General features: G+C 42.4%; 1 protein-coding gene across 1 annotated transcript in view; it reads left to right on the forward strand.

The window, feature by feature from the left end:
• Nucleotides 1–23031, forward strand: part of TRIM66 (tripartite motif containing 66) — a 72564-nt gene that overhangs the window by 1341 nt on the left and 48192 nt on the right. Inside the window, exons 2-8 of the mRNA XM_027852514.1 lie at nt 1092–1239; nt 7192–7321; nt 7985–8101; nt 10402–10516; nt 14146–14292; nt 17217–17334; nt 22360–22984. Of these exons, the coding sequence (XP_027708315.1) occupies nt 1092–1239; nt 7192–7321; nt 7985–8101; nt 10402–10516; nt 14146–14292; nt 17217–17334; nt 22360–22984 (1400 nt within the window). The remainder of the gene's footprint in view (nt 1–1091; nt 1240–7191; nt 7322–7984; nt 8102–10401; nt 10517–14145; nt 14293–17216; nt 17335–22359; nt 22985–23031) is intronic.

The raw sequence follows: 23031 nt of genomic DNA on the forward strand, positions 1-23031 counted from the left end.
AGGAAAGAAAAAGTGTTTTGGAAAAACTTTTGTGGAAGTTAATATAAGGAATTACTTAGGGAGGAATAAAAGGATTGTTTTGCTGCAGTTAGGACTGGGGACAGAGAGCTAGCATCCTAATTAAATTGTCTATCCTAAAAAGATTGTGTTGTATTTTGTAAATGTCAGTTTCTGCTGCTATTACAGTAGCATTTTCCATTTGTTGAATGAATGAATAAGGGACTACTGCCCCAAACTGCTCAATTCTAGAAAGAACTGGTGTGTTTTGGTTTCTGTTGGTTGGGTTTGATCATCTTTCTTCCACCAGTTATACAGATCCTGAATTGCATATAGTCTCAGGAATAAGTCTCCTGTTCTCCCAAGACCTTGGGCGATACTGTCCAACACATCCGTAGTGTCAGTGGCAGACCCCAGACGACAAAGCCTGTTACAGACAGTCCCCATGTTATAGATACAGACTAGACATGGACAGCCACAATGATGGGGCCCTCACAGTCATAGTTGCAGTGAACTAAAGAATTTCTAAGGTGTCACCCCCAAATCTGTGAACCTATGATCCTGTCTCCCCAACCTCTCCCCACACATATGTTAATGACACAGTGGTACAGCCCCAAAATTTCAGCGCTGCTCTTCTTCTCCTTCACTAGAGGAATACAGCTGCTGCCTCATAGCTGCCAGCAGAAGCCCTAGTGTAGCCTCCCCCATACTACGCGGCATGGGATAGCCAGCTCATGAGCTCTGGATATCCTCAGCCCCCCAGCACCTCTATCAGAGCCCCCAGAACATACCTGTCACATGGCAAACACTGGCACAATGGGCACAGGGAGGGAGGGGCTCCCTCCAGGGCACTTTGGTTCTTTTCTCTCAGCATGGTGCAGAGGAGCCCCAGCCCCACCTCCTTGGGCTGAGATGGCTCTCAGTTAATTAACATGTTCCCAATTAGTAGAGGACCCAGCAGATCTAGCATTTGGTCTCTTAAGGAGGGAACATCATAGCTGCTCTTTGGAGACGGACACTTGTAATTATGTGGACATTTAATTGCATTGCTTCCTTTCTTCTCTTCCCCAACTCCCTCCTTCCATCCTATTCAGAGCTGCTCCGAGTGCAAGGAGAAGAGGCCAGCACACATTCTTTGTACCTACTGCAACCGATGGCTGTGCAGCTCTTGCACCGAGGAACACCAGCATGCCAAGGACATGGCAGACCATTTTCTTTCTCTAGCCCAGAAGGGATCTTCAGGTACGGATGCTCAATCTGCTGCACTGCCCAGGCCCAGGAGTGATTGCCCTGGTTGACCCCAGGGCCCTTCTTCCAGAACCCTAGGTTAGATAGAGACATTTACTAGTTGGGTGTTCTCTCTGTGCCTCGGTTTCCTTATCTGTACAGTTTTGATAATAATAGCTCCTACCTTACAGGGTTGTTGTGAAGATCAAATGAGTTAACATATGTAAAGCACTTTGCAAACTTTGAAACTCGATATAAATGCTTGCTATTAATAACTCCTATTTGTGTAGTACTTTTAAGTTTGCAAAGTACTTTCTCACAAACAGCTCTACAAAGTAGTTACTGCAGTTATCATTAGACCCATTTTACAGATGAGTAAACTAGGGTTGTGAGAGGTTATCTGAGACAGGATTTGAACCCTGATCCCAGGGCCAATGCTATCATCACTATCCTACAGTGTTCTTAAATTCCCAAGGGGCATGGCATGTCCTAGGAGCACCAGGGACATCTAGCCAGTAGGCAGTATGGTCAATGTAAAATGGCCCAGGGTCTTCTCAGTGTGCTTAGGCCAGTCAGGGTCCATTGAATGAAAGACATGTTCTTTTCCACCTGCCTAGAGTAAATTATTCTTCTTATAAGGAGGAAACAGTCTATGGTTCTTTCTATGTTTGCTAATTTAATGACTGTCTCTTGCTGGGCAACCCCTCCCTGAACCCTGTTGTTGGGGTTAGGCAACTACTCCTTAAAGATTAGTCTTAACAGATAGATGCATTAAGTACTGGTCTTGAGCTCACAGCTTCCCTTTCTCAAGAAGAGTTGGTGTTCTATGTCAACTCCATCAGAAACTTTGTATTTGGAGATGTAGCCCCCTTTCTTTTCTTGGGCTTCTTGTGTGTACCGCTGAGGGCAAGGGAGAGTTTAAAAACCTTAGAATGTTAGAACTGAATGACACCTTCCAAGAGGCAGCCAGGTTGTGATGAAAAAAACATGCTGAATTTGGAGTCAGAGAACCCCACTTCAAGTCTTGCCTGACTAGCTGCATGACCTTGGGCAAATCATTTCAGTCTTTCTCACTTCAGTTTACTCCCTTGTAATCTGGGGACGGCTGATAAATCTCATTAGGTTGTTTTGAGGATATGAAATGTTTGTTGCTTGTTGTGATAATATATGTGAAAGACCTTTAAGTGTCAGATAATATAACTGTGAAGGAATTAGGGCCTCAGCAAGTCAGTCCCAGTTGGAGATCATGAACTTAGAGCTAGGAGGGACTGTGGAAGTCATCTCCACCAGTGGTGTCCAACATAGTGACCTAGAAAACTACAAATCAGCATTATCTATGTTGTATTGTATTTTTATTTATTTTAAAAAACATTTCCTGATTACATTTTAGTTTGACTCCACCACACTCCAGAGCTTTGCAGTGGGGAGTAGAACGCCTCTGATCTAGACTAGCACCTTCATTTTAAAAACAAGGAAGCTGAGACCTAGAGATGTTAAGTGACTTGTTCAAGGTCACATAAATAGTGAATAGCCAAGGATTTTTTCCCATGGCACCACAGCTACTTGTGCAAGGTAATGTGCATTTTTTGCACACTTCTAGGAGTGAGAATGGATGCAACAGTGGCTGGCCACCCAATATGTTTGTCCTCTGGTTTGACATTATTGCAATTTGCCCTGGCTAGCTTAATCCTGACTTTTACTTACTTTGTAATTGTTATTGTTATTGACCCTACATGACTCCATAGACTTTGTCAGTGGGTTTTTCTTGGCAAAGATACTGGAGTGGTTTCCCATTTCCTTCTCCTGTGTCCTCATTTTACAGGTGAGGAACGGAGACAAACAGAGCTTAAGTGACTTGCCCAGGGTTACATAGTTATTAAGTGCCTAAGGCTGGGTTTGAACTTAGATCTTCTTGACTTGAGGCCCTGTGTTCTACCCACTGCACCACCTAGTTGCCCCCTAATCCTGGCTAGTACTCTCCATATACCAGATAATAAATGATTCCCTGTAGAGATGATCCTGTTAGATTTTAAGGTCCTTGAAGGCAGGGACTGCCATTTTCTGCTCTATATTCCCCATGACCAGCATAGTGCCTGCACACAGCGGGTGTTTAATGAATATTGGTAGAATTGAATTTGTTGTTAAACACTATCTTGATTCATATCATGTCCAGTGAAAAGCATGATGCACATGGGTTCATAGTAAATGCTTTTGAGCTCCCTGAGGGTAAATGAATGCTTGGTTACTCTTCCTGCCAAGGGGAGGGCCCTGCTCTGTCCAGCCCCAGTGGGACTGAGTCCTAATCCTCCTGAATCCTTCCAGACATATGGGAGTAGTTCTAAGTGTGATCACTTGTACAAGCACTGCCAGCTGCCTACATGGTCAAATTTTTTGACCTTGGTTCAAAAAAAGACAGAGCTTTGTGTCCACAGGAGCTCAGCTCCACTCATTGTGCACTTAGGCTAACCTAGAAATGTAGGAATATCACTAAGCTGTTGCATTGGCCTTTGCAGGTAGTGTGGCTTTTGGAGAGGACAGATACAAATATATTGTCTGCACTACAGTGGCATTCCCAGAGCTAAAAAGGACCTTGGAGAACATCTAATTCAATCCCCATGCTATAGTCCAGCTTACCTGGATAATAGACACAGTAGATGCAAGTCACTTAAGGTGGATCTGCCTGGAAGGTGGGCTGGGGGGCAGCTAGCTGCTGAACCTGTTTGTAGGGAAAAAAAAGAAAGCACAGCTAAGATTATGTGGTTTCCTTTTGCATCTTTGTCATGAAGCTTGAGACGCCAGTGTACAAGTTATAGAGGCTTCTGAGGTTTTCTTGTCTTATGTGTTGGTGTACAGACTGCAGGATGAAGGCTTTTTTTTTTTCTATTTTCTGCCCCAAAAGAAAACATTTGTCTTTTCTCTATCCACTGGCATCTGTATAACCATTTCAAAAAAGAAGTGAAGTTACCTTTAAACAGTTGCAAGCTACCAGGTCCTCAGCATAGCAGTGATAGTGTGAATATGATGTAGTAGGAAAGAAAGCTGGATTTGGAGTTAGATGACCTAGTTTTGAATACTGCCTTTGATAGTTACTACTTGTGTGACCTTGGGCAAGTCACTTCCTCTTTATGTGCTTCAGTATCCTCATTTGTACCACCAGGGGATTGGAAGAGGTAAACTCTACAGTCCCTTCCAGCTCTAAAGCCAGGGGTGGGGAACCTGTAGATTCCCCACCCCTGGGTCCTAGACTATAGTTTGTCCTGGGTTCAGCCTCTAACTGAGGGCTGTGGGAAAGGAAGGAGAATATTGTACTTCTGCCTACTGGGAGCTCATCATCATCATCATCATCATTAAACAGTAAGATCATTTCTCCTTTGAAAATTTCAGATGCAAAAAATTGGTCATTAGGATTTGAATTTACCTTGGCCAGGCCCCCTTTGCTTGTTAATGCCAGGGCAGGGAATGTTTGGCTCTCTTAATTCAGTATCTGACATATTGTTATAGTTTATTATCTCTTTTTCTTTAAGACTGTTTAATTCTCATTCTAAAACTCATTATCACCATGCAAAATAATAGCAAGTAAACAATGCTTTATAATTTTAATGTCCTTTACACGTCATCTTGTTTGATTTTCATAGCAAAGCTGTTGTTGGTCAGGTCATCCTTATTTTATAGATGAGCAGAGGCCCAGAGAGAAGTGCCTTGTGCAAAATGACCCAGGCAATGAAGGCAGGAGCCCAAGTCTTTAACCTAGAATTCAGTGCTTTTTTTCCATGGCATTCGTAGTCTGCCTTGCATTATGTTCTGTCAGAAAAAGGGACAGTTTGCTCTCTATGCCTATGTGACTTTGTTAGGGACAAGTAAATGACCAGCTGCCATTTTTCCTTTGTTGTGAATACAGACTGATCACCCGTGGTTTACTCTTCTTGTATGTACATGTATACATGTGTACACATACATGCAAACATGTGTATATTGTCTTTAGAATTAGCATGCAAGCTCCTTGAGAGCAGGACACTGCTAATAAAACAGCATCCCGCTTTTAATTTTTTTCTTCATATTCCAAGACTTAGCACATAGTAAATAAACCTTATTAAATGCTTGTTTATTGATTAAGAAGAGTAGTTTTTTCCCCATCAGCCTGAATGTTTGGTACATTATTTAAAATCCATAAAAATGATTATATAAGACTTGGGTTCAATTCCCATCTCACATACTTAGTAGATATGTGGTCCTGGGCAAGTCACTGGACCTCTCTGTGCCTCAGATTCCTCATCTATAAAATGGGGCTGGACTTGATGGTCTCTAAGTTCCCTTCTGGCTCTGAATCTATGCTCTGAATCTATAATTATCTGTTCTCCATCAATATCCATGGTACCAGTAAATTATTAAACTAATAGACAGAAAGGTGAGGATTCAGTGCTTTGTCATACATAGGATGCACTTGGGAGTTATTTGTTGAATTGAACTGAATTCTCCTTGACCTCTCCTGGTCTACACAGACTTCTCCCACAAGTGCATCATCTTCTGTTTCCCTAGTTTGCCTCATCCCCAAATCTCCCATCATCCATTGCTTCTCCATCATTTGCCTGTTCACTCAGTCTGAGAGGAGGTAGCATGGTGTTTTGTAGAAAGATCATTGGATTTGGGTCTGATCATCTGAAATCAGTTTCTTACTCTGTGTGACCTTGGGCAAGTATCTTAATTTCTCGGCCTTGGGTTGGACTAGATGATCTCTAAGGCTCCTTATAGCATTATCCTCTATGCCTATAGATTCCTCCAATATCTGCCTATGCTCAGCCTGACATTAACTACATGCACCCTAAATACCTCACCACTACCTGTACTCACCTTCTCTCCCTTTCTAAGACTTATTCACTGTATGCTCATAATTCACCTGTCACTGGTTGAGGTGACAGGTGGGGAACCTGTGGTCTCGAGGCCACACGTGTCCTTCTAGGTCCTCAAGTGCAGCCCTTTGGCTAAATCCAAACTTCATTGAACAAATCCACTTAATAACTGTCAAACTTGGACTAGGTCAAAAGGCCACACCCAAGGGCCTAGAAGGCTACCTGAGGCATTGAGTTCCCCACTCCTGACCTAGTTCCTTACTCTATATACTTATCCCTAACTCTCCTTCTTTTCCTACCTCTCTACCATCTACATTAACCCGTAACTGTCCTCTCCACTATATCTACTCATCCATCTGCTTGTAGAGAATGTTTGTGTTATGTATTCATTCACCTAAAAGACTCATTCAGTGTTTGTCATTGTTTGCCATCTGTGCTTCTGTTTGTTTTCCTCCTTCTGACATTTGTTGTAAACTGTTACATGAAATGTAAATAGATTTCTAATAGGTACTTTTTGATGACTTCACTGATTGTACCTCGTGCTGTATTAGGAACTGTCCAAGATTTCACAAATGGAAGTCTCCTTTTTTTTTCAAGAGTTTGAATGCCCCTGGGGATAACTGTCACTGCTTGAAAGGTGGGCTAACATTTGTCAAAACTGTGTAAAAAAAAAGCTGCAATCTATGGGCTTCTCCATCATGATGGGTGGAAATCTCAGGAAATCTTGATGGTTTGGGCCAGTTTTTTGCTTGAATTTTAGAGGATACTTTTCTCCTGAAGTGGGAGTGAATGTTGTCTTTACTTCTTTTGAGGCTCAATTTGGTTTCTTTCTGGGTGTACCTTTTCAATCCTGCCTTACAATTTGACTCATTTTTCCTGTGTGTAGTATGCACGGGTCCTAGCTGTGTTTTCTAGAAGGAGTAGGACCCATATTCCCTCTAAATGTTCCCAGAACTTCACTGTTCTAGTGGTGGAGGAACTTCAGTCCTTCTTTCTCTTCCCTTTGAAAGCAGATCTCTTCCCTCAAGCCCTAAGGCTCTGGAATGGCTTTTATTCTTTCTTCTCAGCTGAGGGGTAGTTTTCACTGGGTTAAGGCAGTTTTTCCTTTCTTCTCTTGTAGGAATGGACAGTGGGTCCAGTGACTCCTTGTACTGCCCACTGCATGGTCAAGAGATTCTCAAGTTGTTCTGCGAGACCTGTGATGTCCTCACATGCCACAGTTGCTTGATGATTGACCACAAAGATCACAGGTATTGATGGAGATGACGCTGGACTCCTTAGGCAATCACGCTGAATTTTCTCATCATTAAGACCGGGGAAAGAAAAAGCAATATAAATCTCCATATTATACAACTTCACATTTTATTCTCTCCATCACAATAGCTATTAGGGAACACATACATAGAGAATATAGAATCCATGGACTCACATAATGTTGAAGCTAAAAATACCTCTCCAGATCATTTAGTTGGATTTCTCATTTTATGGTTGAGGAAACTGAGTCCCAGATAGAGTGAGTGACTTGACCAAGGCCACACAGTAAGTTTCTTAATTCCTAATCTAAATATCTTTCCACTCTACCATCCTGTCCCTCCTCCAAATGGACTGATTAACCTAGCATCTTCCCCCTAAGGCTGTCCTCTAACAGAGCACTGAAAATGACTAAAATGGAGCAAGGAGGAGAAAGAAAAAATAGAAGCAAAAGGGCCTTGGATGGTCCTAAATCGAAGCATTAGGCTTTGAATATTTGGGAGTTTTCTAAAACATACTGGAAAATAAGGAAATACCTATAACCTGAGCAGAAGTAGATCCAGGGGATACCCACGAGGCATTTTGTCTTTCTTCAGCTCCATTGTAGGGCATTCTACAATTCCCTAAGAGTATAGTACACAAGTGTTGCCTCTTTTATTCAGGTGCAGGCATGTAGAAGAGGTTTTGCAAAACCAAAGAATGCTTCTGGAAAGTGTGACCACTCAAGTGGAGCATAAGAAAACTGGGTTACAGGCTTCTGCTAAACAGATTGAAGACAGGTACCATTTTTTGTTCATCCCATTTTAGCTTTAATGAGGTGGTGGGACATCTTTGGTCACTATATTCAGCTCATCCCTCTCCTCATATGCCCTCCATAGATCATCAGACTTCATGCTTATCTAAAGGAAAAGGAATCAGTGAATGATACAGACCATAAACTGAGTAAAATTTCAGTGAATTTGGATCTAGGTGTTGATGCTGTGTAGGCAGGGCCCTTGTGCACATGTGTATTCTCCCAGACTTTGTCTACACTTGTGCCAACCTAAGTAGTGGAGACCATCCACACAACCAAAAACCTTTTGTGCTAAGTACCATGGTGATGGGGCTACTGAGTAGGCCATTCTGCCTATCTACAGGGCCTAGGCAATCATTTGCCAGGTATCAGGAGTTATTGCAATCGATAGACAAGCCTCACCTGTTGCTGGTTTTCCTATTAGCCTCTCTGACCATCTTACCTTGCTGAAGTTATCCGGGGCACTGTGCTCTCTGTATTCTTATTGGCAGGACTGTGAGAACCAAAGGACAGGTTGGGGACCTACTCTCTTCCCTCTTCTCTTGGCCCTGCTCAAGGTTAGGGTCCATGCCTTTGTGTTCCTCAGAGTAGCGTCTTGTGGGAGTTCCCGCTGGGGTGTAGTCTTGTCTTAGTGGCATCACCAGCATGTCTCCATGATGAGTCAGAGTGATCTGAGTCTAGGTCATAGTGGAATGACATAGGGGAGAACCAGCCTTCCCTATCAGTCATGAAGTTAGAGACCCTCATTGTAGACATCTGACATCCAGCTCTTTGGCTGATGATCAAATAAGACCTAATAATGTAATTTGTTCCTCCAAGGTAGGAACAAATCCCAAAAAGCTTAGATGCCGTGGATCCTTCTGTTTCTAGAAGGATGGCAAGTGAACAGGCTTTAGTCAGGTGCCCTTCTGTGGCAGCCTTCTCATAAGCAGGTCTAATTATCAGTTCAGGGTAATTCAGGGGAGATTGTTACTCATCAGAATGCAGCCTCTATATCCCCCTTTTCTCCATATAATTCTCCATATTAATCCACAGAAGATAACAGATCCCAGCTTTAGAGAGATACTTGTCTTCCTATGCAGCAACAAAATCATAATTCACACACACACACACACACACACACATATATATATGTATGTATGTATGTGTATATCTATCTATCTATCTATCTATATGTATAGCATTTCAAGGTTTTAAAAGTACTTCCCTCACTAAAGTCCTCTTCCATTTCCTCCTCATACCCTGAAAGTGATCCTGGGTGATCCTGGGCAGGGGACAGACTGTCTGTGATCTGAAGACTAGCCTAGGTTGGCATTATTATGTTGGCCACAACATAATGAGTGCTTTCTGCACCAGTAACTCATGAAGACCATTTCCTGAGGCAGAGAGGGGCTAGGATCTGGGTTGGGGAAGGGATCGCCCATACTGATGAAATCACAGATTCTTGAATTTTTCTTAGAATAGATTCTAGAAGGTGTATTGTGCAAGTGGGAATCCACCCTTTTGACAGAAGAATAAACCCAGATAGGTGAAGTGATTTGTCCTTTGTCTTTGGTTGTACAGTGAACAATATTCATTTGTTCAGCATTCAACAAACACTTGTACTACTTGACTACTATATACAGAGCACTGTGCTAAGCAGTGAGAGAGAAACGATGTTTAGATAAGACAGTTTCTAAGATCATGGATCATATAGTACTATAGGGCATGAGACACATAAAGATAACTGTAGTATTACATGGTTCCTAACACAATATTATGTAATGTATCAGAGAGTTAAAAACTAAAGTACTACTATACGAGGGCTGAGGGGGGTAGTAGTTACCAAGGAGGGAGATCAGGGAAGGCTTGAAGGAATTAGAGGTCAGAGTTGGGACTGAAAGTTTTTTTTGCTACACCAGCTTACCTCTCTAGTGTCCTATTCTTAAGGTGGAATGACTCCCTCTTAATTCATGTGTTTTTTGGTAGAACATTGAATTGACCCGGCTTAGAGTTTGGGGTTTGTTTGAAAGTCATGTTGTACTTTTGATCATTGGTTTGCTGATCAAGTAGGATGGTCCCCATGCAAGGCATTGTAGATAAACACCTTTTGAAGTTTGGGAATAGAACAATGGCTGTGGGTTTTCTCATTAAAGGAAATTCTTGAGTTGGTCTCTGACTTTTCCCACACAGTCTGTTAATTTTAGCATTTAATTTCTCTTGATTGATCCTCTAACAAGTGATGGATGCCCAGGGAGAAACAAGACACTTGAAGCACATTGTAATATTCTTTGTTCTCCTTTGCAGGCTGTTTGAAGTCAAGCATCTTCACAGGAAAGTGGAAAACCAGATCAAAATGGCCAAGATGGTTCTGATGAATGAATTAAACAAGCAAGCCAATGGACTTTTGGAACAGCTGGAGGTATGTGTAGGGTGAAGATGATCTGAGGGGCCACTGTCCCTAATATTTGTCTTCTGCTAATAATCACACTAGCTCACATTTCTGTGGTGCTTTATATACCTCCCTTATATTTGTTTACCAACATTTGTACTTATAAATATTATCTTATTGGAAAATGAAGCTCAGAGTGGTCATAGGATCATAGATTTAGTCCTGGAAGGGACCTTCAAAGCCATCAGATCCAACCCTGTTTTATGGATGAGGAAATTTAGGCCCAGAGAGGTTAAGTGATTTGCCTAGAGTCATACAGCTGGTTAGTGTCTGAGGTAGTATGTGCTCTTAGGTCATCTTGACTCCAAGTCCAGGGCCCATCCACTGTGCCATGCTGATGTGACCCAGTGTCATATAGCTACTAACCTGGATTTGAAATTCAAATCCTGGGGGCAGCTAGGTGGCGCAGTAGATAGAGCACCAGCCCTGAGGTCAGGAAGACCTGAGTTCAAATCCGGCCTCAGACCAAACACTTGACACGTATTAGCTATGTGACCTTGAGCAAGTCACTTAACCCCGATTGCCTCACCAAAAAAAAAAAATGAAATTCAAATCCTGGATTTGAATCTAGGTCTCCTATTGTAAGGTTAGTCATCTGTCTACTACATTGTATTAGTTGTTTGGGGAGAGAAGGGCTAAAAAGACACTTGCAGATCTCCTAGGGACTCACAGTGTTGTTGGGGAAACAAATATTTCAAACTTGAAATGACTAGAGGACAGTTACAAACATGAGCCTCTAAAGTTGTTGTTGACAAACTATGTTGGTAAGTGCTCAGGAGATCCTGGAATATAGCTAGTTATGGAAAGCTTTTTGGAGGAGGTGATTTTAGAGCCACGTATAAAGACCATACTTGACATTATTGCTACAGAGGTATTAGAAGGTGTGTTGAAAGCCTTTGCCATGTAGGTGAATATAGAGTTGGGAATCACTGAAATGTTTGCAGAAAATGGCTTGACTCAGTTGGAACTTTTATAAAAGTAGTAGGGAGACATGAGTAGGGAGAGAAGAGACGTGGGCCTTTAGTGTCTACACAGGCTCACTCTGCAGAAACAGAGTGAGGATGTGGAGGTGGTGTAGGTTCCTACATAGGCCTTGTTTTCTTATAGAAATGGTTCTCATAGAGCCAGAGAGAGGGTTTGTTTGGCCTTATTTTGGGCTAGGACTAGCCAGGCCAGCTCAGTGATTCAGGATTAGGATTGGAACACAGTGAAGTACTCATGGACTATAAAATTCAATAAAGATGATCTTCATTGCTCTCCTTCAACACTATAACATTCATTATGGTGGCAATGCTGGATGGACAGACTTCTTGCAGGGCAATGGGAATTCCACTAAATCTCTGGCACACATTTCCTATCCTGAGTATTCCCCTTCTAGGAATAACTCAGAGTAATTTGTACAGCAAGTAATTGTCCAAAAAACTTTCCATAACTAGCTATATTCCAGGATCTCCTGAGCACTTACCAACATAGTTTGTCAACAACAACTTCACAGGCTCATGTTTGTGATTGTCCTCTAGTCATTTCAAGTTTGAAATATTTGTTTCCCCAACAATGCTGTGAGCCCCTAGAAAATCTGCAAGTGTCTTTTTAGCCCTTCTCTCCCCAAAGAAGTCCAGCAAGACTTCCTTTATACCAGGGAATGCCTACCCTAGTCCTAACTAAATGTCCCCTTCATTGAAACATAATTTTGGGCAAATGGTTTTCTCCTGCTTTGTGCTTCAGATTTATTTTAAGCTGCCAGAATAAACCCTGAAGCTTGGTTATCTTGAGCATAGATTGACAGTTCCTTTCTCCTCTCTTACACCATGAATAAATTTGAAAGGTCATAGAAAATGGAAGAGGTACCACAATGTTGGAGAAGGTCAAATTACTAATTTTCAAAAAAAGGAAGAAAACAGTGTCTATAGATTAGAGGCCAGTGAGTTTGACTTAGATTCCTGGAAAAATTCTGGAAAGACCATTAAAGAGATGGATACATCAGAATTGGGTGAGGCTGCATCAAGAAAAGGTCATGCCAGACTAGCCTCGTTTCCTTTTTCGACAGGATTACTAAACTGGTAGATGAGGTTAATGTTGTGAGTACAGTTTACCTACCTTTTGGCAAAGCTTTTGGTAAAGCATCTCCTACTATCTTTCTGGAGAAGATGGAAAGATATGAGTGAGATGATAATATAATCAGGTGGATTCAGATCTGGTTGGATGGCCACATTCAGAGAGTAGTTGGTAATGGTTCAATGTCAGTGGGGCAGGAGGTCTTTAGAGGAAGGCCCCAGGGATCTGCAGTTGGCCCCATGTTGTTTGACATTTTTGTCAGGGACTTGGAAAAAGGCATAGATGGTATGCTTATCTATGTTATGTTTGCTTATTGATCTGTTCTGCAATCTCACATTTCCAACCACCTTTCAGACATCTTGAACTGGATGTCCAGTAGACATCTGAAACTCAATATGTCCAAAACATTATCTTTCCCTCAAACCATCCCCTCCTCCTTCCCTATTACTGTAGAGGAAAATACCATTCTCCCACTCTCTTGGGCTCGAGACCTAGAAGTCATCTTGGACTCCTCACTACCTCTCATCCTACACGTCTAAGCTGTTGCCAAGGCCTGTCAATTTCAGCTGTGCAACATCTCTCAAATAGACCTCTCCTCTTACACTGCTGTCCCTCTGGTGCAGGCTCCAGTTGTCTCACACCTGGATTATTGCAATAGCTGCTAGTGGGTCTGCCTGCCTCAAGTCTCTCCCCACTCTAGTCCTTTCTCCACTCAGCCACCAAGTGGTTTTCCTAAAACTCAAGTCTGATCATGTCACCCTCACTACTCAATAAATCTCAATGTCTTCCTGTTGCCTCTAGGAGCAAATACAAAATGCTCTGTTTGGCATTCAGAGTCCTTTATAACTTAGCCCCCTCCTGCCTTTCCAGCCTCCTTCTACTCCCCGCCGAGTACTGTTCAGTCCAGTGACACTGGCCTCCTGTCTGCTTCATGAACAAGATACTCCATCTCTTAGCTCTGGGCATTTTCTCTAGTTGTCCCTCGTGCTTGAAATGCTCTTTCTCCTCCTTTCTGACTGCTGACCTCCCTGGCTTTGTTTAAGTCCCAACTAAAATCCCTTCTTTTGCTAGAAGCTTCCGCCAACCCCTCTTAATTGCAGTACCTTCCCTGTGTTATTTCCTACTTCGCTTAGTATATATATTTGCATTTTGTCTTCACCATTAAGCTCCTTGTGGGCAGGGACTGTCTTTTGCCTCTTTTTTGTATCCCCAGCACTTATTACAGTGCCTGAAACATAGTAGACAATAAATACATCCACATGTGGATGCATTTATTAAATACCAAGTCCCAACCATATTCAGGGCACTGGGGATAAAAACACAAAGAATGAGACAATGCCTACTCTCAAGGAGCTTTTAGTCTAACATAGACATTTTTATATTCTCTCTCGGTCCTATTCTTCTTCTGTTTATTATTGTTATACAGTACCTTCAACTCCAAACATTTGCACTCGCCCTGTAGTTTACCCCACACATCAGTTGTTTGTCAGTAATCTTGGAATACAACCCAATTATCTGCTGTCTGTTTTCTTTTTTAATGCCAGGGACTCACCAATGAAAGGAAGCAGAAACTGGAGCAGCAGTTACAGAGCATCATGGTCTTAAATCGCCAGTTTGAGCATGTGCAGAACTTCATCAGCTGGGCAGTCTGCAGTAAGAACAGCATCCCCTTTCTCTTCAGCAAAGAACTGGTAAGGGAGCTCCCAGCCCCTGCCCCAGGCCCTACAAACCCTACCCCTCCCTTTCATTTTTATTTTATCTTCTGGTTCAAACAAAGCAAGTGTAGTTCTTTTTCACCTTTATAGCCCTTGAACAGTCTGAGGGCACTGATTATGTCCCCATATGTCCCTCTGCTCTTCTGTTTATCTCCAGTCTTCTGAGCATCTTTTCTTTATCCAGGAGGCTTCTAGTGCCTAGTCCAGTGCTCTTCCTACTACACCACTTTGCCTCTGCTAGTGGAATGGTTTCCTAGGGAGTTGGGGACTAGAGCACCATTCCAAACTTCAAGAGTTTGGGGGATTTAGCAAGAAGAGATTTCTTTGGCCATAGTGTGGGCACATGGGGCAGCCCCTCCATGAAGTCCTTCAAGTCTTTTCACTACTTCTTAGCTTAAAAGGATGTCCCACTGCCCTGCTGTGTTCTTCTCAGTGTACTGGTTACAGTGCTTGACTGCCCTATGAGATCTCAGAATGAAGACTGCTTACAGGAACACTGATAATCAGGTCAGTCTCACTGCTCACTTTAGCTAGTCCAGGTCATACACAGACCGGGCTTTTACTTCCTTGCTTCCTTTTACCACTACCACCGTCCACTGAGCTGGTGAGTTCTCTGTTGGACCCCCTCGGCTCCTGATGAAAACTGCTCTTAACATGGCCACATGAACCCCAACCTCACTGTTTCTCTAGGATTCTGGCCACAGCATTTCCTGTAACTAGACTTGTTGGCAGGATAGCTCAGGACAAGGTCCAAGAGAGGCTTTTCTTATCCCTCTTTACTCAAGCCTTCTTCATGCTTTATGAGACCAGCTTTCTTCAGCTCTACTTTATTGCCTTTGCTTTTCTAAGTTACTAAGTTACCCTAGGCTACACAGTATTCACCATCCATATTTCCACATGTCATTGCCTTCTTAGCACAGCATTATAACAAACAATATTATATTTAAAAACCAATTACATTGTGATGATTCTGATCCTAGGAAATACCTATATTTCTTGTAGAGGATTTTTTTTTTTTTTGCAACAGAGCAAAAATGGGAGGTTTCTGGTGTGCAGCAATGGGAAACCAGAGGGGCCTTTTAAAAAAAGGAGAAAAAAGTAGAGAAGTAGAGAAACATAAATTCATAATCCCTGAGTCTTTGCATCTTGTTTGATCTTCAGTCAGAAGTGAGAGACTTCTTCAAACATTCCTGCCAAGGCAGAAACCCTTTATTCTGAGCAAGGATTCCAGAATCATAGAAATCAACACTGAAAAGAATCTTAGAAGTCATCTAGCTTAATTTCTTTACAAGAATGAGGCTGTGGCCTAGAGATGGGAAGGGACTTGCCCAAGGTCACACAGATAGTAAAGAGCAGAGATGAAATTAGGACTCAGGTCAAAAAATCAGACTTTCCGATTTGGAGGGGACCATCTATCCCAAGCCTTAAGAATCTCCCTATGAGATACTTCACAAAGTGGTCATCCAACATTTGTTTGAAGACCTCCAATGAAGGGGAACTTGGAATGTCCTGAGGTAGGCCATGCTACTTTGGGAAAGTCATAGGTGTTAGGACAGTTTTCCTTATATCAAGCCTATGATTTCCTTTGTTTATTAACACTCCTTTAATAATATGTTCCATTTCCCCACCTAGGAATTTAAGTAAAACTTCTTAACTTATAGTTTGCATATTCTATTATCTTATTTTCTTGAAAATTGAAACAATATATGCCTGCTTTCCTTTGGGGTGAGAGACAGCATGATGTAGTGGATGGAGAACTGACCTTGGAGAGAGGAAGACCTGGGTTCAAGTCCTGCCTCTGACACATATTGACTCTAAAGTCACTTAACTTCTCATTGCTTTAGGCAACTCTCTAAGACTGTAGGTTGAAGAGAAGATAGAAAAAGCCCTCACCTAAAGTTCCCTACCCTGTTGACCATACAGATCTAGTCCCTGTCATCCTCTAACTCTGTGGTGCCTCTCTTGTTCTCCACAATCTTGCAAAAATCTCAACAGGTTGAGACAGTGGCTCAACCATCACATTCGCATGTTCTTTTAGAGCCCCAGGAAAACTCACTAAGGGAGGTGCTATCTCACTATCTCCCTGATTATCTTGTTATCAACTCCGTATTAGCTATTTTTGTTCTATCCCTACCAGTTCATTTTCATTGGCACAGAATACAGAAACAGAGTGTTGAGTAGCTCTTTTTTTCACTTTGTTCTCTGTTATCACTGACCCACCCATCTTTCTCTTTCCCAAACAGTTAAAAATAAAAACCTTATTTCCTTAGCTTTCCACACCAATCTCAGTCCAGCTTTAGCATTCTTGACACTATTAAGATAGGTGCTATATTTTTATATTTATCCTCCAGTAGTACCTGCACTTGTTTCTATCTTCCATACATGCTTTTAACAAAATCTAAATTGGATGATATAGATGCATATGGAATCTTTAGACAACTTTTCCTTTTTCATTTGGATTTGTTCTTCACACTTTGTGTCTTTAGAATTTTATCCCTGAAAACTTTCTATCCTTTCTGGGCCAACTTAATGTGTAGATCCTACTTAATTTTTCTTTCTCTTTAAAGCCTTTATGGATGCTTTTTACGCTGCTGTCATTGCCTAATCCCCTTGCTCTCTCCCCGACTCCCAGAGAATGCTCCCTTGTAACACAGAAGTACAGTCAAGCCCCCAGACCAACATAGGGACCATATCTGACAGTTCTCTGATGTGCTTTTCTCTAAGGAGATTCACTTCACTATGCCCAGAAGGCTCTTAGGAGTTTGATAATTTTGCTTTGCTCTTGCATTTAAGAGTCACAGTTAGTGAGCTTCCTCTCGTGGCCCTGGACTCTCACGGAGGTTAAGGATCTTCATTTGTGTCCTTGATGCCTATGAAAATGACCCTCTGTTCCTTGTCAGATTGTGTTTCAGATGCAGCGTTTGCTGGAGACAAGTTGTAACACAGATGCTGGTCCCCCCTGGAAGATCAGGTTTACATGGGAGCCTTCCTTCTGGACAAAACAGCTGGCGACCTTAGGTGAGTCAGAAGGAGACCAGTCTTGTTGTTAAGAATGTCTTTGTGGCCCATTAGGGAACTTTTTCCTCTCATTGTCCTCCAACAATTGATGAAATCATTGGTGGGTCATTGCTCAAAAAAAAAAGGAAAAAAAGGACCCTTGGTTTGGCTTATAGGTCAAGAGGCTTCTGAAACACCTGTGATTAATAACAGCCAAGCAGTCTGTTTTGAAGCTGATGGATTCATTTTTTAAAGCACCCATTGGAGCCTGAATATTCTCTTGGCACCCTGGACCACTTCGGTTTAAAAATCCCAGTAGAAACCAGAAAGTCACTTGGTTTTCTCCATGAATGACATACCTCTCTTTGTACATACATATACATATATATATATATGTGTGTGTGTGTATATATATATATATATATATATATGTATACACACACACACACACACACACACACACACACACACACACTCTAACAGCCTGTTTGCAAAGAGGCACAGCATTTGCACATGGGCAGAAAGGTCTTGCCAGGATTTAAAGTTTTTCCATCATCTCTCTATCAGCAATTTTAAGATGGAATCATAGGTTTGTGTTTATGAAATTTTGGAGAGATTTTCAAACTTTTACTAAAGCCTTGACGTTTTTCTTTATTGAGGGATCAATGGGAAATATTTTGGGTTGGGTTATTATTTTTTCTTTTTTTAAAGAACTTGATTTTGAATTGTTGTTGTTGTTGTTGTTGTTTTAGATGCCTGGGTAGATTTGGGGTGGTGGATTGCTTGGGTAAGCTATGGGGTATGATGATGATTTTGGAAAACCTATTATAAATTTTTTCCCCTTTGGGTGTGTGGGGACATGCATGAAAGAGGGAGAACGAGGGTGGCACAAATTAGGAAAATTTATCTGACATTTGACTAGCTCAGGATGTGATGCTGCTGTTTTGAAAGCCTCTGCTTGGAACTCTGGCTTAGATGATAGGCTGTTTGTTTTACAGACAGATTGTTCAGGTCAAAGAAAAATTAAAATTATAAGCCTTCTAAGAAGGCAGCTTGGTGCAGTGGAGGGAGTGCTGGATTTGGGGTTGAGTACATGTATTTGAGTCCCCACTCTGCCACTTTCTACCTGTGCCATCTTGGGCAAACTATTTAATCTCTTCAGATTCTAATTTTCACATCTGTAAAATGAAGGGGTTCAACAAGGTGATCTAAGATACCTTTGAACTCTAAATCTATGATCCTGTGACAGCCTAAAAATCCAGATGTTTAAGAGCATATTTGTGTGAGTGTGTGCCTATGTGAACATGTGTATAGGCACACATGCATGTGTGTGCATAAAAGTGTCTCTCTGTATGAGTGTGTACCTGTGTACACAGGTACTGCATGCAGCTATGTGTACATGTGCACATGTGTATTCGTGGGTATGCCTGCTCTTATGTGCGTGTGTGTGCCTAAATGTATTGGTGTGTATGAAAGTGTGTGTGCTTAAGTACACAGGTGTGCATGCATGTACATGTGTGATTGTTCTTGTGAATTTGTAGCATAATAAGAGCTGTCATGAACCTCAGAGGGCGACTTGTCTGACCTGCTCCTCAGCAAGAATCCCTTCTCCAATAGCCTTAATAAGGAACCATCTGGCCTCTGCCTGGACATCATCAGTGAGAGGGAACTCATTATCTTCTAAGTTATTCCTTTTCTGGATAGCATCACTCATTGAAGAATTGTTGTTTTGGAGACTGTTTGCTCAATTAAAGGACAGGAGAAGACTTATGGAGGACGTGAACGTTGCCCACATAACTTGAAGGACTCTCTCAAGACGAGTTAGATTTCCTCTGAGTAATTGGTGTAGATGGAGGAACCCAGAACAGTAAGTGGGAGTTACAGGGAGGCAGATTTTTATTCTGTAGAGGAAGAGCTTCCTAGCCACCGAAGTGAGCTGCCCAGGAAGTAGAAAGCCTCCTTCTTCTGGAGGCATTTAAGCAGAGGCTGAATGACCACCTGTTAAGAAGTGTCGTAGAGGGAATTCCTACGTGGTGTGGCAGGTCAGACTAGGATCTAAGATGTCCTGTGATTATGGAATTATGGAGTTATCTCTCATATGCTCTCGTGACCAACGTGCAGACTGAACTTAAAGCTTAGGTTAAAAAAAAAAAACCTTTTCTGAGCTTGTCTCATCCCATATGCACAAATTCAAATGACTTGTTTTATTCTTGAGAATCTGATACCAAGCTGGCTGTAAAATGTGTTAATCTATACAGTTCTAATTTTATCCAAACTGAAGATCATCTTATAAAGCAAGCAAACAAACCCCATACTTTCCTAAAGCAGATTTCAAATTGGCAACTTTGGGCCTTTCAAGCAGCACTTTGGGGGTTGTGCTACTTCAAAGCAGCTGTCAGATAAGTTTTCCTGGCTTGTACCATACCAATTTTCCTTGTGATATTCTTTTGATCTTTGTCTTTCCAGTCACCTCAAAGAAAAAAAAAATTAAAGACAAAGTTACCAAAGCCATCCCTCTAGTGATAGTTTTAATATTAAAGATTACATTGATCTAGCTAGCACCTTAAGTGTAACTTTCTTTGGGCTACTCTCCACATTTCCTTTAATGAGTTGGGCACCCCCCTCCCCCCAGGATGTGAGCTAGCCCCAGGTTCTAGGGTTTTACCCTGCAGGTGCTGGTCACATGAGCACATGCCAGTTGCTTCTCATTGACGTCCCAGTGGACAAAATAGGCTTGTAGAAAAGCCAAGGACTAAGATGACATGGAATGACAATAGAAGGGATAAACCTTGCCCTTGTAAGCCTGGGCCACATTCTCCCACAAACCCACAGTGTCCATGGAAAGAGGAGGATCGAACTTTACAGTGGTAAATATGAGGCATATGCATAGGATGCAGGCGTGACAGAGGAAACTCACAGGTCCTGAAACTTGGAATTTCTTTGTCTTTTCCTGCAGTCTTTACTTACACAGTTCTTGGGTCTAGTGTCTCTACTGGGCACATTGCTCAGCTGAATTCCTCGGGTTGACTCTTCTCTCCGGTTGGCTCTCTTTGCTACTGGGGAACCCATTCCCTAGAGCTGCTCCCTGTGTATTTGGACTCTGGAGTCTCTTACTGGTTGGATAGCTGCCCCTCAAAGCTACACAGCCACAGAGCTGGGGATAAGAGACAAATTCTTTCATTCTCTACTTCAGGAGTTTCTTCCACAGGAAGTTTCCAATTGTCAATCTCTTATACATTTCGGCTATTGAAATTTGTACAGGGCTTGACTCTTTAAAGCCCCCAGGGGCTTGGCTTCTTTGCTTGGCCAGTGTTGTTCCTTCCTTGATTCAATCAGAGAAATGCCCAAATCTCATCCAAGTATTACTGGATATGGCGGAATGTTTATACTTAGTTTAATATGTTGTGGTTACATTATGAGCTATATGGGGTAGGGGTAGTCAAAGATCAGCACCTCTCCGTGAGATTTATAAAACTTTGAACAAATATTATTTCAGTTTGGTTTGGAACCACCACTTCAATGAGGTAGCTAGTGTAAGTTGTAGTATTCCCATTTTCCAGAAAAGGAATCTAAAGCTCAGAGAAGTTTGTAGGCCCTGCTAGACCAGGACCACACAGCTGGAAGAGCTAGGATGTGAGCCCAGGTCTTTTGACTACCAAATCTAAAACTACTTCCACTGAAAGGCAAGATGCCAGTTTGAAAAGTTTTATTAAAAATTGTGAAAACAAACCAACAGTTGCACTTTATACTAACCCAGTAATACATTGACTAGGGAATCCCTATCAAACAGATCACAGCTAGGTAAGGCTTTTCTGCCTATTTTCAAATCAATACTTACCTACATATATGTATAAGCAAATACACACATCTTAGTCTAAAGATCAGTTCCATGGGAAGAATAATGTTGTGTCCTCCATTTTACTTCAAATGTTAAACATATTCAGTGGAATTCTGGACTTGGAGTCAGGAAGACTAGGTTCAAATTTTGCCTCTGCTGTATTTTAGCTGCTTGACCATGGGCAACTCATTTAACCTGTCTGAGCCTTAGTTTCCTCATCTGTAAAATTACCTTTATGGACCTCATGAGAATCTGCATGGCAGTGTGGATGGTGAACCAGCTTCAGAGTCAGAAACCTGGACTCAGGTCCTGCTTGTGCCACATCCTAGCTGTGTGGCCCTGCCAAGGCCACTTTTTAAGATTGTAAGTTATTGTTGAGTCATCAAACTCTCTATAAGGGCAATTTCTATTCTTTGTTTTGGTTTTGGGGTTGCTTTTCTAGCCCTTACCTACTTTCCTTCTGCCCAGGGTACTGACTCCAAATACTATCAAAATAGGCTATTTTTCAGTTTAAGTATTGGGCTGCCCTCACTAGAGAAAAGGTAGAAAGGGTTAGGAGGAAGGGAAGGGATTCGGTGTAAAGGGAGATTGATAAGGTTGATCTGAGTCGACACTTTGCAAAACTTGTAAGAGTATTTCTCTATATGTCCTGTTCTTAATCATTCACTTCAGCAGACATTTAAGTATCTGCTGAGTGCAGAGCACCATACTAGGCACCAGAGGAGGTACAAAGACAAAAAAGAAACAGGAATTATTTAGTCTTGTTATATAAAACACAATTAAACATCACTCAACTTGCTGTGACTTAGACAAATTTGATCTCATGTCTGGGTTTCTATTTTTCCATATTTAAAATGTTGAGAAGGGCCTACTGCTATCTAAGGACCCTTCTAGGTTTAACATACTAAGCTCTCCCAGCCTGAGCATTGTGTTCTAAGATCTCTTCCTGCTTTGATGCTCTATGTTCCAAGGTCCCCTCTAGCTCTGGCATTCTGTGAATCTATGAGTCTGTGAGAAGGGCATGGGAGGTACAAAGTTCTATGTGAGCTTGGATGAGGGAAAGATCACTTCTGATTGGGACCATCTAAAAAGGACCAGGTCACACATTTGGTACAACTGCAGTTTTCATGTTTAGAGGACCATGTGGGAAGAAGTCAAGAAAATAACTTTAAAGAACCTTCAAAAAGCTAATCACTCTGACTTTACAGGCTGTATAACAACGGAAAGCGGACCACTGCCCCGTCCAGATGCCCTCAGCTATGGAAATATTCAAGGGTCATCTTTTTATCATGGTCACCTCTCCCCAGTTGCCCAGCAAGATCCTCTGAGCAGCCAACCACATAAGTTCCAAGCTTCAGGCCCATGTTCCACACCAGTCTGCTGTTCTCATTGCCCCCCTGCCCTCCATGTGCACAAAAGCCAGGCCCTGCACCCTAGTGCACACCATCCTCAGAGCTTCAGACAGCCCCCTGAGATGCAGCCCCCACCACACATGTCTACCCAGTACACACCGGCAGCACCACCCAGTGAGAAAGATCAGGCCTGCAGCCCCCCTCCCGTGAAGCTGCTGCAGCCCTGGCTGGACCCCCAGCTGCACTCAGAGCCAGAGAGTACCCCCCAGGGGCTAGGCAAGCTCTCCCATGCGCAGCCCCTGCAGCAGGGCCCACGCCCTGCCTGTGCTGGGGCACCACCAGCACATGCCCAGCACACTCAGCGTTCCCTGCAGGCCCCCTCTGTCCAAGTCCAGTTTGGTCACCACCAGAAAGTAAAGTTCAGCCATTTTCAGCAACACCAGCAGCTGCCCCCCCCTCAGCCACCACAGCCACTGCCCCCGCAGCAGCAGCAGCAGCAGCAGCAGCAGCAGCAGCAGCAGCAGCAGC

The sequence above is a fragment of the Vombatus ursinus genome, unplaced genomic scaffold, assembly GCF_900497805.2.
Source record: "Vombatus ursinus unplaced genomic scaffold, bare-nosed wombat genome assembly UNPS02009770.1, whole genome shotgun sequence".
NCBI lineage: Eukaryota > Metazoa > Chordata > Mammalia > Diprotodontia > Vombatidae > Vombatus > Vombatus ursinus.